The sequence below is a fragment of the Strix aluco genome, chromosome Z (genome assembly GCF_031877795.1).
Source record: "Strix aluco isolate bStrAlu1 chromosome Z, bStrAlu1.hap1, whole genome shotgun sequence".
NCBI lineage: Eukaryota > Metazoa > Chordata > Aves > Strigiformes > Strigidae > Strix > Strix aluco.
This window is the reverse complement of record NC_133971.1, coordinates 87,137,980-87,151,909: the sequence shown is the minus strand read 5'-3', so window position 1 is coordinate 87,151,909 and position 13,930 is coordinate 87,137,980. Positions and strand designations below refer to the sequence as shown.

General features: G+C 45.7%; 1 protein-coding gene across 1 annotated transcript; it reads right to left on the bottom strand.

The window, feature by feature from the left end:
- Window positions 1-239: 239 nt before the first annotated feature.
- Window positions 240-12,398, bottom strand: LOC141918907 (phospholipase A2 inhibitor and Ly6/PLAUR domain-containing protein-like). The gene is made up of 7 exons (XM_074813851.1): window positions 12,387-12,398; window positions 8,477-8,590; window positions 5,518-5,641; window positions 4,215-4,331; window positions 2,862-3,011; window positions 2,581-2,721; window positions 240-618 (listed from the first exon to the last, which is right to left on the bottom strand). Exons 2-7 carry the CDS (start codon window positions 8,552-8,554, stop codon window positions 395-397), a joined length of 834 nt encoding a protein of 277 aa, XP_074669952.1. The 5' UTR covers window positions 8,555-8,590; window positions 12,387-12,398; the 3' UTR covers window positions 240-394.
- Between the last annotated feature and the right edge of the window lie 1,532 nt (window positions 12,399-13,930).

Genomic DNA, 13,930 nt, shown 5'->3' with positions numbered 1-13,930 from the left:
TGTCCTTTTCAGAGCCTGGAAAAGTGGCTTTGAAACTTATAACTTATCCTGAGATAGAGGATGTAGACTCAAGATCTAAGTCTTGAGAGCTCCCATTGCCTGTGCAGTGTATGGGCACCTTGTGCAGTCTCCCCTGGTCCCAGCGTGGACAAAGCACTAAGAGAATGCCACACAAAACCAACCACAGCTGAACCTATGAAGCTTTAAATCAGATTAAATCAATGAGGAAACAAAAGAAGTGCAAGTAAGTACTGTCTTTATTCTGTGAAAATATAAAAGAAGAGCTAATTTGAAAACAAACTCGTCACACAGAAGAAGCCACAGCAAACAGGTCTCAGTGCAAATCACTGCTGCAGATTGTTGTGGGCTTTGCTTAACCCACTACTAGTGAGAGTCAGAAAAGTACCTTCTCCAAGATGAATCCTGACACGACAGGGAGGAAGAGGGTGTCTAGAGGGGCAAACCCAGAACTCGCTCTGGTCAAAACAGAAGCTGGTTTGCATTGAAACCGCCTTAGCTTTATGTCCATCATCCCTAGTTTGTTTTTTCCATCTCCTACAATACTGCATTCAGAGATAGTGGTGCAACCCTTCATGGCGGCTTTCAGCGTCAGTCCACCTACACAGGAGAAGAAGTACATGCCATGCATCAAGAGAACCAGTTTCCATAGCTGTTCCCTCCCTGGCCAATGAGGTCCCCATTTCCACCCCAAGAACTGCCCATTCCTTACATCCAGTTGACTCCACACCCACCAACCTATTCCTGTCTGTATCCATCCCCTGAATGAATTTGAAGACACAGCAAGGTCACTTTGGTTGACTTGAGATACAAAAGGTTTAGGGTTTGTCTTTCTTTCTGCTGAATAAAGATTTTTTTTTAAAATCTAAACACTGTAGATTTAAAAAAGGAGATGCTTTTAAATAGTTTTCTTTCTCACATTTAAATATTCTTCTGTTCAAACCTTGCCTAGCTTCCTAAAGAAACCAGGGCTGTGTGACAGTACTCCAGGTGTTCATTTTCTCCTTCTCTCTCTGACCCTCTCATGACATTTGAACTGGATGACCACCTCTCAGCCTAATTTGACATGGGGGTGAGAAGTCTCAAAGACATTACAGGCTCAGACATTTATTCAGATAAGTCCATTCTCTAAGGCCTTATAGGATTTAGCTAAACCAACAGAGAAACCCTGCTCACTTGTCCACTGAGGGAGAGCCCGAAACCTGAACTTGTCCTTTACCAACACTGGAACATCTACCTGAGAAGGAGACCTGAGAAGGTGCTGGGTGCCTAACTCCTCATTCAGATATTCTTGTTCCTGTTGCTTGCTTTTGCTGACACTGCTCATGTTTCTCTGCTGCTGGAGGTCTGGAATATTCTACTGGACATTTTTATCTCAAATACAAATAACGTATAAGGGCACTTCATTAGTTCCTCATCTTCCTTTGCTCCCCTACACCACTGTTTCCTCTACACATCTCATCAGACCACACAGGTCTCCTCTATTTACAGTGGCTGATCAATCAAGACAAGACAAGTTAGGAGCATTTTTCATTTCAGTGGTACACTGAATTAATTGCACCACTCTATTTCCATTGCTGTGACTAAGAAAATACTTGTTTTCTTTTATGTTGTCTCTGTGAAACACTTTCTAATTCAGGGTTTGGACAACACACCTATAAAGTATATAGCAAAGACCTTCAGGCATTGTATTATCACCTGACAATATTATCAACTCAGAGAAAGTTCATCCAAACCACACACAAGATTTTTTTTTTTTTTCCAGTTTGCTTCTACAGCAGGTGGAACTGCCCTTAATTTCCACATTATTTTTCCTACCTACTGGAAAATGGATGGAACTGCCACGAAACATGGAAATCTTTTACCTGCGGAAGTGGGGTAAAGGGGAGTGACAGTCTATTTTCCTCTCTCTAATTACAGCTCCTGAGGTGGGAAAAAGTTTTCTGAAGGAGAGCATTACATGCTTCTGGTGATCCCAGGTGTTCAAAGACTGGAGTTCCCTCACAAGGAAGATCTTTGCGTACCCCAAAGGCTCAGCTGCAGCATTCATGGGGAGGGACGTGTAGGGCTCTAGGGCTCTCTAGGAGCAGAGGCACCACTACAACAAGCAGTGTTGTGTCCCCAGAGGCCAGCATAACCTCATGAGAAAGCCAATGGCTCTATTAGTTTCACCTGATCCTCCACTAAGTAGGCAACTGGCTTAGATCCAGATTCATCCTCATGCATTCTAGCTAGGGCCAACAGGTTCAGGGTCTTGGTCATATTTATTACATGCTCATGTATCAGACTGCTTCAGGAGTCCAGTTCTGCTCCTGACCTCAGTTATGTCATGCAATGAGGAATCCCAACAGTTATCCATGCATGATGGGGAAAGAGGAAATAAAAACCACCTCTGCCCTTTTATTAGTTTCATGGATATTCCCTTTCAGTTCTGTGTCTCTTCCTCTGTTTTTTCCTTTACATTTTTTTCCCATTTTTATTTCACTCTGATGCTTTCTCTTAGGCTGGTTTCACCCACTTAACCAAAAAGATGAAAGACAGCCCCAGATAAAAGGCAGTTACCAGAATTCATCAACCCAGCAAGGTCAACACACTGGGTTTCGGATCCAGTGCAGTTCACGATTTCATTACTGCACTGGAAGGAGTCCACGCTGTAGCAGGCAGGACACTGGTATCCATTGGGCACATTGTTCTCTGGCGGCACTGGAAGGAAAGAGATGGGTGGTAATTGGTTTTAACAAGGGAAGGAGAGGAATGAACCAGGTAACGACTTAGCCTGGAAAGCCTTACCTCAGGTCAGGGCAGGCAGAGAAGGGACGGGGATAAGGAAAAAGGGAGCTTACAGGAGACAGAGGTGGTTCGACAGTCGTCGCCCATGCAGCAAGCCAAGTGGCTCCTTCCTTTTACCTTCCCATAGTTCATGGTAACAGGGCCAAACTGGCAGATGCTGGATGGCAGGCAGGACTTGATGGATGAAGGGATTGCCATCCCCCCTGTAACAAAGTGGAAGGTGGCACCAAGTCATTAACCACAAGGTAACTCCTTCCCCCTCCCATTAGTTCCTACTGCAGCAACTGCTAAGCAGCCGCCCTGGGGCCTGAGAGGGTTCTGGGGACAGCAGAGCCACCCCAAAAGCAGCCCTGGTGATCTTGGTGATCCCTTCAGAGAAAAAGGATGCCATTACATCTGAGACACTAGTGAGGAATTTCTCCTTCCCCATGTTGTGCTTAAAGGCAGGAGGAGAGCACAACTCCTCACAGCCAGCTGGCTTTGTTGCAGATATTAACCTTACCCAGAATGCCCCAGCCACAGTCCTTATGGGGTGACCCACATGCCTCTGACCCACTGCTCATGCTTCTTCATGCACACTCCGCAGAGCACACAGTCCATCACAGTCACTAGCATCTTGACACAGGCAAGTTAAGTCTTTCCCATGAACCAAACCCAAAAGGTGTAACACGGGGACAGATCAGTTACATTCCGGTCTACTGAGGCCCCATCAGCACTGTGAGGAGGAAGGGTGGACTTGCAAACACGGAGAGAAGACATGCACTGAAGCTGCCAGGACCAAGGGTGGTAGGATATCAGATACGCTCCAGTCCAAAAGCCAACAGTCACATTATCGAAGCTAAACAATTGCTAAGGCCACGCCACTGACATGACCAATTGTGTAGTTGTGTCAGAGCTCAACACCCATCTTTGGCTTATCAGCCATGGGGACATGGTGACCAGCTCAGCCCTGGTGGTGCCACCAGGCTGCCTGGTGTCCCCTTCCCTGCTCAAGGAAGGGAGTCAGATGCATAACAGTTTCTCCTTCCCCCCATGACCAGTGCACCCTCAGTGCCAGATGCCGGCAGCCTTGTCTCCCTCATGGTCCATCCTCTCAACCCAGCTACTCACCTTAGCCAGAATTAAAAGCCAATATCTCCTCCCAGTATGCTGCCTAGGTCCTCCCCTCTACAACTAAGAACCAAGACCTTCCAGTAGGAAACTGCTGCTCAAGATATAGGAATAGAGAGTTTTTCCTATCCTGGATCATCCTGATCTATGGGTCCTCTTGTCAGTGAAAAGGAAAATGAACAGCTTATCCAAGGACTCACCATAAAGCCAGTGACAGAGGTGGCAAGAGAGACCTGTCCCCCAGCCCCGCTCTGAAAGCCGCGCTGACACAAAACCATAGTGGATATCTCACCTACCTATTGTGACCTCATGCAGAATGATGCCACAGGTATCTTCACCATCACTACAGGTTTTCATGGGGCCAGAGCAGCTTTTTCCTATGCTGTGGCAAACCTCGCACTGAAGGGAAGTCCCTGGGGAAATAAGGACACATGGCTGGGTAGCAGTCATGAGGGATCTCACTTCCCCTTTAATCAAATTTTTGCTTCAGCATTTGATCAGCACTTTTCACATTCCTTTTCCCTTATTTTCCCTGTTTCACTTCTCAATTTGTGAGTTCTTTTTTATTATTTCTATTATTATTTATTCTAGTATGAATCTGAATTTGGTCAAGCGAGGGTAAGCCATTTTGGGATAGCACTTCACATTTTAATCACCGATATCCAGCTAGTTTCCCTTGTCTCCTATACAGTGATGTCTGTTTTGCTTTCCTGGGGCTGTTAAGGAAAGCATCCCAACAGACCCCTCTGTCCTGGCAGGTATTCAGGTGTCCCTGGATTCCCAGACCCCAAATTCTCTCTTTGCAGTGTCAGGGACACCCAAGGGGTTCGGGAACAAGAGGCTGGCAGTGTGTATTGACTGTACTATGTACAAACTGGGGAATGGCATATCTGTTTGTAGGCATTAGGAAAAACCACTTTACCTGCTGGAACATATTAAGCAGAGCGGAATATCAGGCAGGCAGCAGGAAACACTTAGAAAGGAATAAAGTGTTAAACAACAAAAGACAAACAGCATGTTTTTCCTGACATATACTCATCAGGACCCAAGGGTCCAGCATGTAGATTTAGAGGTTCAGGGCATGTGTCAGTTCCATAAACCCAGGTGCCATCTAAGGCACTTTGTAGTGGTTGTCATCTACATGGGGTGGCAGGTTTGACACAAGATGACACCAGTGCTTTTCTGGAGCAGAGCTGAAGGACAACTGAAATGACATATAATGTCTAAAATGTCACACAATCCTGGGCATGAGCAAGATAAGTGACCCCCTAAGTTTGTGGTAAATGGTAGCTGGAGATCAATTCAGCTGACCAAAGGTCTGTCTGCCTCAGAGTAACCTGAATCACTCCTGTAACTGTCTCAGCTAGATCACCGGTGACCACCACGGGAGTTCAGACAGAAGGTTCACATTGTAAATGCCTACACCTTCATCTGCACATTGGCTCATAGCACCAAAGATCCCTCAAAACCAGTCATCCCTCTGCAGGGCAAATCTCCCCATATGAGGGGTTCCTATGGCTCAGGTGGCAGGAACACCCCCACATGCAGACCTCCCATTCCCATGTCTTGTAGCCCTGCAGGTCCCAGTGGAAAACTCACCTGGGTCCAGGAAAGCCAGAAGGAAGCTGAGGCCAAGGGACACTCTCATGTTGATGGGAGGTATGCACAGGGAGCTGCCAAGTCTTGCTGAACACAGCACTATGTGCCACAAGAGCTTTATAAACTGGAAGGAAAGAGGGTGATTTTGGGAAGTGGCAGTTAGGGAAGTGTTCTGAAGAATATAGATGCTGCAGACTACAAGCACCAGTGTTTGTTTTCTCACTTAAAGCAGAAGTTCTGCCTTTTCCTCCACATGAGTAATGTTGTTTGTCTTTACCCAGTCTAGAGTATCCAGCCTGCAGGAAAAGACTGGTTTGCCTGGGGTCTAACAGGTATGTCTCCTGTGCAGACTTTGTCTGAACAACATTCAAGCTCTGCCATAAATATGTGTCCTGGGTTTGGCTAGGATGGGGTTAATTTTCACAGGAAGCTGTGAGGGAGCACAGCCAGGACAGGTGACCCGAACTCGACAATGGAATATTCACCACCATGCTGACCTCATGCTCAGTATATAACTAGAGGAGCTGGCTGGGGGAGTGGGGGTGATCATGGCTGGGAGAGGGGCTAAGAGTGAGGTACCGGGTGGTGAGCAATTGCATTGTGCATCATTTGCTTTACATATTCATTTTATTAGTATTGTTGTTGTTATAATTTTCTTCTCTTCTTGTGTTGTTCTATTAAACTGTCCTTATCATAAGCCATGAGGCTTTATTTTTTTTTTTCTCCAAATTTTCCTCCCCATCCCACCAAGGGGAAGAGTGAGCAAGTGGCTGTGTGGTGCTTGGTTGCAGCTGTGCCTAAACCACAACAACATGAATGATGGAGAAGAAACCATTTGAACAGCCCTGTTGTGCTCTCACAGTTAGGCCCAAAGAAGCAAAGTGTTGCAAGGACCAGCTGGGAATTTTCCTCATGGCTGAGTTTTTGCTGGCTGGTTTCCCATCTCCCTTCCCATCAGACAGTCAGGAGCTCTCACACTCCAAGTACAGTGGCAAAGCAGACAGTGGCAAAGCAGTGAACTTCCTCTCCAAGATGGCATGAAACTCCTGTTTGCAAAATGACTGCCAATGTGCACCTTGGAGCAGGCTCAGTCAAGGGTTCCTGGGGTTGAATATGTCAGAATTGCAAATCAGGTCCTCCAGGGTGTGGGTTTTGATATAAAACACTTGGAAGTTGATAAGAAAGTCTTCTACTGTACCTCTGGTCTTTAAATCAAACCAGCCAGCAGGGAGAAAACATCAACATGGCTATGAGACAGCCTGGTCACAGCTTAGGTAATGTTATAACAGGTTTTCCGTGCACTGAGATCTGGTGATGAGCTAATGCCAAGTAGCAGTGACCAATTTGCCAGTGGCCCAAAGGTTCCCTGTCCTGTGTGCAGGTTTTATCAGGATGTGCTGATGTGGGAATTAAGAACTGGTAGTTAGCAAAAGGTAAACTGACCTTAAGGTTGGAAGGATGACTGTGGATAACTGAGGAACACTACAGAACACCGTGTTGCGAGCGTCAGAAACAGCAGGCCGGAACACTGCCTGCAGAATGCATGGTGAGCATATGAGCAGTAAACAGATAAAACCTGAAGGTCAGTAGGACGTAGAAGTAAAAACAACCCTATGTAAACAAGTGGGAATAAATTGGGAGCTTGCAGACAGTGTGGCGGCATTTGCTCTTGGCAGTGCTCCCCCTTAACTGGTGTGAGTTTGTTATTATTCAGCGCGTTGCCCCAGTCCCGGCTGGTCTGAGACCGACATGCTGTCTCACTGACACTGCTCCCTACCCTGAAGATATCCTCTATGCTCCTGTCCTGCACCAGATCAGACACAACCAATCAGTTTATGGTCCTCCGGGACTTTTTGCATGGCAATAAGGAAGAACTGAAACGCCCTTGTGCTCCCTCTCAACCGCAGTATCAGCTCTTTGGGTGAGATACTGCTCCAGGAAGACTTTTTGCTGTCTAGCACAGCAGGGGTGCTGGGCTCACCTGGCCTCCAGACACAAGGGCAACCTAAACAACAAGTCCTCCACAGCAGGGTCATGCACGCCACAAATATAGAGAGGTAATGAATCTCAAACACAAGGTGTAAAGACCTTACGAGGCTCACCCAGTCCATCCTGCTGCCCAGGACATCTCTAGCCCAGGACAAGGGCTGCCTGTGGGGATGTATCATGTAGCAGGGAAATGCAATCTGCTGGGGAGAGGGTCTCACCCTGAACCTAGCAGAGCTAGGTGTTTGGTGAAGAGCAGAGGGGGTTTCACTGCTGAGGTTTCCTACTGATGCACAAATGTCCTGAGTGCTGTTCCTGGCTCTACCAAAGACTTCCTGCAAATCCATAGAGAAAAATCACAGATCTCACTGATGTGTCCACTCACTCTTTTGCTTTGATTTTCTGTTTCTCTCTGCTACCTTACTATCTGCTTTTCCTTCAAAGAAAAAGCAGTCTTGTGACATCTCCAAATACATTGAGTAGTCCAGTGGGATCTCTTCATAGCTAAACCTACAGCACTATGAGAATGGAAATTAGTGCACTCACACCGGATAAAAGCCTAGGTCCCTCAATGTCCATAAAGCTGGAACCACAAGAAGACAAGGGAGAATGATATCACCACCTTGAACTTCTTTTTCGACTCAGAAATAGTCTCATGCCACAGCAGGTATGTTATAATGAAGTCAAACTTCTGACTTCAGCCAGTCTGGGATTAAAATTTATTCCTCACTGGTCTTAAACCTCAGACTGAATAAAACCCTATCCCCAGGCAGGCTGGGGTACTCAGATCAGGGTGATCCTGCCATTTAACTACATGTGGGACTGCAGATGCATATAGGTAGATGGGTGGATGCTGCTGTCTCTGGTGATTTTAATTTCATGCCCTTTCATTTAAGATGATTATTGAAGTGCCTGGGGGATTTTCCCTGAATGACATGACTGCACTAGCCCCACTGAATTATGTTGAACTCACCTGTTTCCCACCTCTCATGGAGGGAGGGTGTGAAGCTGCAGCCTTTTCATGTGCATTTTCAGAGATTAAACCAAACATAGCAAGGAGGAGCCACAAACTGCAGGAATAAGAGACCTGGAAAATAAGAATTATAAGAGAAGGTGGAAACAATAAAGGTGCTCAGAGACACCTAGTCATGTCACATATATCTGCAAAAACAAGGGCTGGATAGGAGAAACTGTCACAGGAGGCTTACATTAGGCACTGAGAATTTTTTAACGGTGACAATAGTGAAGTTGATTACCTAGGAAGGTGTGGATCCTCCATCCTGGGTGGCTTGGAAAAACAGGCTAGACAAATACTCATTAGGGAATTATTTAGGTTGATAGGATCCTGCTCCAGGGCTGAGAGATGGATTAGATGCTCTCTCTCAAGATCCTTTCTAAATTGGTTCCTATACTTTAATTTCCTGGTGTGCATGAAGCGCCTGTCTTCTGCAGCATGTCCATGTTTCCAGAAGCAGAGGAGGGTGATAATATGATAGTCACACTCTACGGGGAGGTGAGGCAGAGGCTGGGGAGATCATAGAAATTTGTGAGGCAAGAAAAGTTAGAATCCAAACTTGAAAATAGCATTGGTAGAAGGGTGAGAAGAAGGGGATAGGTTAAAAAAAAAGACATTCAGCAGAAGAAAGATGCCCATCCAGGCTGAAGCATGGACAAAAAATCATATGTGAATTTGTCATGGAGGCTTGTGGCAGAAAATGCCAGTGGGTTTCATAGAATCATAGAATCATTTAGGTTGGAAAAAACCCTTAAGATCATCAAGTCCAACAGTTAACCTAACACTACCAAGTCCACCACTAAACCATGTCCCTAAGTGCCACATCTATATATCTTTTAAATACCTTCAGGGATGATGACTCAATCACTTCCCTGGGCAGCCTGTTCCAATGTTGACAACCCTTTCAGTGAAGAATTTTTTCCTAATATCCAATCTAAACCTCCCCTGGTGCAACTTGAGGCTGTTTCCTCTCATCCTAAGAGTCCAAACATAAAGATATGTCATCAAAGATGAAGCTAATGAATCAGGTTTACATCATAGCTGAATAACCAGAAAGTTTTGGAAAAAGAAAAGTGGAAAAGGTGTGACAAAGAAAGGAAAATATAGAAAGGGCTGGGGGTGCACAGCTTGTGTAGCAGATGTTGGGGAAAAGCCTTATACAGACCTAACTGGGATTGAAATGGAAGGAGATGCTCAAGAGAGAATGACAGTGATGGCTTTAAGAAAGAAGATGTGGGATCAGAGCTAAGGATAAACCCTCTGATGGTGAGATCAGCTGTGGCTGGGATGAGCACCCTGTTCCTGTGATGAAACACTTGAGAACGAGTCAGAAGGACAGAGTGTGCCTGGGTCAAGGGCAAAGCCCACACAGCCCTGGGACTGGGCAAGACAGCAGCTGCAAGCCCTCATCCCTAGCAGTTACTGTGGCTCCAAGGGATGTCAGCACTGTAATGAAGGCTCCCCTTCCAGCAGCTGGGAAGCCAGCAAAGCACTTTCTGCAACAGCAGACAAAAACAAGAACCCAGGCACAGGGCCTTTGCCACGCAACTGCTCAGCTTGGAGGCACAGTTCACATTGGCAATCTAAATCCAACTGATGCATCTCACTAAATGCCACGTTGGCAGATATCCTGGTCTGCAGACACCCTTTGAGGAACTGGCAATATTTATTTGAGATTCACTGGAGGTCACTAACTCTGTGAAACAGTATCTAACTCAGGGAGCCCCAACACTGAAGTAGTTGAGGCTGGCAGACTAGTACAGACACAGGAGTATCATAGATGTTTGCTCTGTTCTTCCTTGGGGCTCTGCTTACATTCACCATTTGGTTTTTGTTTTGGTTTGTTTTTTTCCAGGCTCCTGTCCCCAGTAGATCATGGGTACTGCATCCTGCAGCCAGCTCTAGTGAGCAGCATCTGCTGGGTAAGGGTCAGCCACCTACCAGCTACAGCAGCAGCTCGATGAGGTTAGGGCAGTTGGAGATGAGCAGAGCAGCCCCCATTGTGCCTGCTGCTTGTAGCTGAGCAGAGAGGGGGAGCAGGTGAGGCTCAAATCAAAGCAGAGACCTGAGGAAGAATATGGTCACGTTCATGCTCCAGGTCAAGGATGGTATAGTCAGATGCATTTCACCATGTCAGGATGAAGCCCTGTACACAAGGTCCTTGCGTGGCCTGGATCCTCCGCTGAGTCCGGAGAGTCACGAGGGCTGTTGGCAGCCACAGCAGTACTGTCCTCACATTACCAGGACAGAGCTCTAGAGCCAAGCTGGAGGGGCCATCATGGCCAAAATAACCATTTTTAACCACAATGTGCCTCTTTGTCTTCTTTGTTAGAGGACAGTCCTGACTCTTAAGCCTTGCTACGCTAACATTTGAGCTACGCTAACACAGGGCTGCCTGTGGCTGCAGGACCCTGTACATCCCCAACAGCTCTGACACCACCAGTAAGAAAGACCAAGTCTAACAATGTCCCAAAAGCCTAAGCACAGCTTTTGTGGGAGCAGTAGAGCAAAGGTCTCCCTTACCTCCCTTTACCCATGGTGCAAGAGGACAGAGCCACAACATGTTGGGACATTTCAACAGTGAAGTCATCCACAGCCCATAAAAAAGCTGTAGAAGAAGAATCAAACGCACTTATTTTCTGAGTTGATTCCTTGTTCTCCAGAACAGAGATTGGCAAAACCTGTCAATCTGGTTAACCAGGCAAGGAAACATAAGAGAACAACCCTAACCACACCATGCAGGGATCAGTACGCCTGTCCAAAGGGTGAGAAGAGTCATCTCACTGCTTGCTGGCTACAGACTGAAGAATTTCTTGATGGTCATTTGTTTCACCTGTGATTGAACAAATTAATGAACCAGCCAGGTGCTGAGAGGTCCATATAAATCTAATTGCTGCCCCTGATCAGGATCTTCTCAACAGACCACAAGGTACCACCTCAGCTATGTTTCTCCCATTGCTTCACCACCTAACCCCATCCTAGGCTAGAGAGGAGGGGATCTATTATCTCTCCCCACAACATTGCTGATATGGGCTTAGTGCTTAAAACAGCAGCTAGTAGCACCCAGATGGTTCAAAGAGCAAAGCCATCCCTGCTGCCTACATGGGAGCTCACAGTCCCAAGGGTTTGTCAGTGAGGAGGTTAGTGCATGCCTGGGAGAGCAGCATGCCTGTAATAGGTGCTAATTGACACACATTAATTTCCTGTGAGGGCTCCTCTATGCACAGCTGTGTATTCACTTTGAATGTGATGCTGCTGTTACTAATGGAGCATCAACAATGCAGCAAGGGGGAACCACACCCCAAAATGGAGCTGAGGCAGAGGCTTACGGGGGCTGCAATAGCAAAGGGCTCCCCCAGGGTAAATGGGGTCTCCAACACCATGGTCCCACTGACTCCAAAGCAGCTGCACTGAGACCCATCCTTGCTCCCATCCCCAGCCATGGGTTCCTTCTCACTTCCAGCCAGCTCTGGACCTGCCCTGCCTGAAAACACTTTTAAGGGATTAATTTCCAGACAGGTCAGTCCCTTAAGGGTAGAGGTCCTGTTGGCAAGGAATTTGGGAACCAGGGAAAATAAGTTGAAGGCTGGAAATAATATGAATGTAATAACATAAAACTGCTGCTTAAATGTTTTCTTCTGTGGCTAAAAAAGATGGTATTTAACATGTTAACACATGTGCAACACCACTCTAGTGAAAATACACACGATTGAATTACTGATTATCAAATAATGTAACTTCATTTTTCAAGAGATCAAGTCATTTAAAGGAGTGGAAGGGACATTTAATTTTACCTTTGATCCTACACCATTTGTGGCAATGATGGCATTAACATTGATGAATCTTTGGTACCCTGGCCAGTAATTACCTTTTCAGTTGAAATAATTGCCAGGGAATCCATCTGCTCTTCAGGCATCCTGGAATGAAGATAGATTTGTATGCACATTAGCATGTTCAACGAGCTTTCTGTTCTGGCATGAATGATCAGCAATGTCATCTTCAAGCAATCAAGACAACAGCAACTACTTAATCCACTGGTGGATGATATAAAAAGTATGTCCTTATTAGTCACAGTCCTTATTAGACATTCATATTTCAACCTCCTGTTCAGTGAGTTGCTCCAACATGTGACTTAATTAACATTTGCCAGCAGCAGTTTGTTTGCTAAGAGAGTTCCAGGCTGGCAGCTGAGGCAGACTCCTTTACCAGTTTTAACTGGTCCATTAAGATAAAGCTAATGCTGCCATGGGCTGGTGTCAATAAACAATGAATGTATAAGAGGAGGGGAAGTCTTTTAATAGGATATTAATATTTATATATTTTATTTATTGTTAATGGCAGTGGTTAGGACCCTCAAAATGGAATAGAAATTCAGCGTTTCAGGGATCATTTCTAAGTGGGCACTCAAGTAATTTGTGTCCTTTCTTGTCCCTTGGAAAACTGGCCTGACCCCAAGTCTATGGCAACTTGATTTAACATGCCTGAAAGTCTCTGTCTCTTCTAAATAGCTTTCTTGTTTGCTGCTTTCTACAAAAAGAGCCCGCCCCTTCCATACAGCTGAAGCTTGAGGTTGGTGATGAAGGTCCCAAGTCCTAGGAAGCACAAGTGGCTGTCTTTTACATCATGCTGGAATTCATGAAGGAAGCAATGAAGGGAACAGGAATTTATAAACTTCCTTTAAAAGCCTAATTTTGTGGGCAAAAAATGGAGCCAGCCAAAGCCAACCTGGAGATGAGGCATCCATGGAGTGCAGGTACTAGGTTGATCTGCGGGATTTTGGAGGACAAAGATTCATTCAGCCCTTTACTCACCCACTCCTTCCCTCTGGGTATTCACTGCTCCCATCTGGGCAACTCTGGCATGTGAAGCCTCCTTAAAACAGACTACAAGATACTTGACAACACAAGATGTGAAATGCGTAAAGGGATTCATTTTTGCCCTTGATTGCGTTTATTCTTAAAAATATGACTTCATAATTTTCCCAACCTCTCTTGCCTTTCAGTCAATTACTAACCAAGTCTCACCTGCAGGAAACAAGATCTTATCATGAAAATTAGTAGTCATGGCTGAGTAAGACCTGCCTTGGAAATGGACAGATGCAACCAAATCAGAAAAACGAAAAATAAATGTGTTACCAATAGTCTTGAGACAAAACGCTAGGCTGTGGATACAAACTCTCCCTATGGTGGGAAGTATTTGCATGCAGGTATTTCTTTGAACCATCACACAGATGCAGCGGCTCTGTTTATACCAGAGGTCTTTGAAGTCTGAAGATCCAGACAACCTCATTTACCACCTTTTCTTAAATTGAAGCGATCTGGTACTGACTGAACCCTCATTACAATTTTTAGCATCCCATCTCTGAGACATGTGACCTCACTCCATTGATGCCATTCTTTCCTGTTGCAGGAT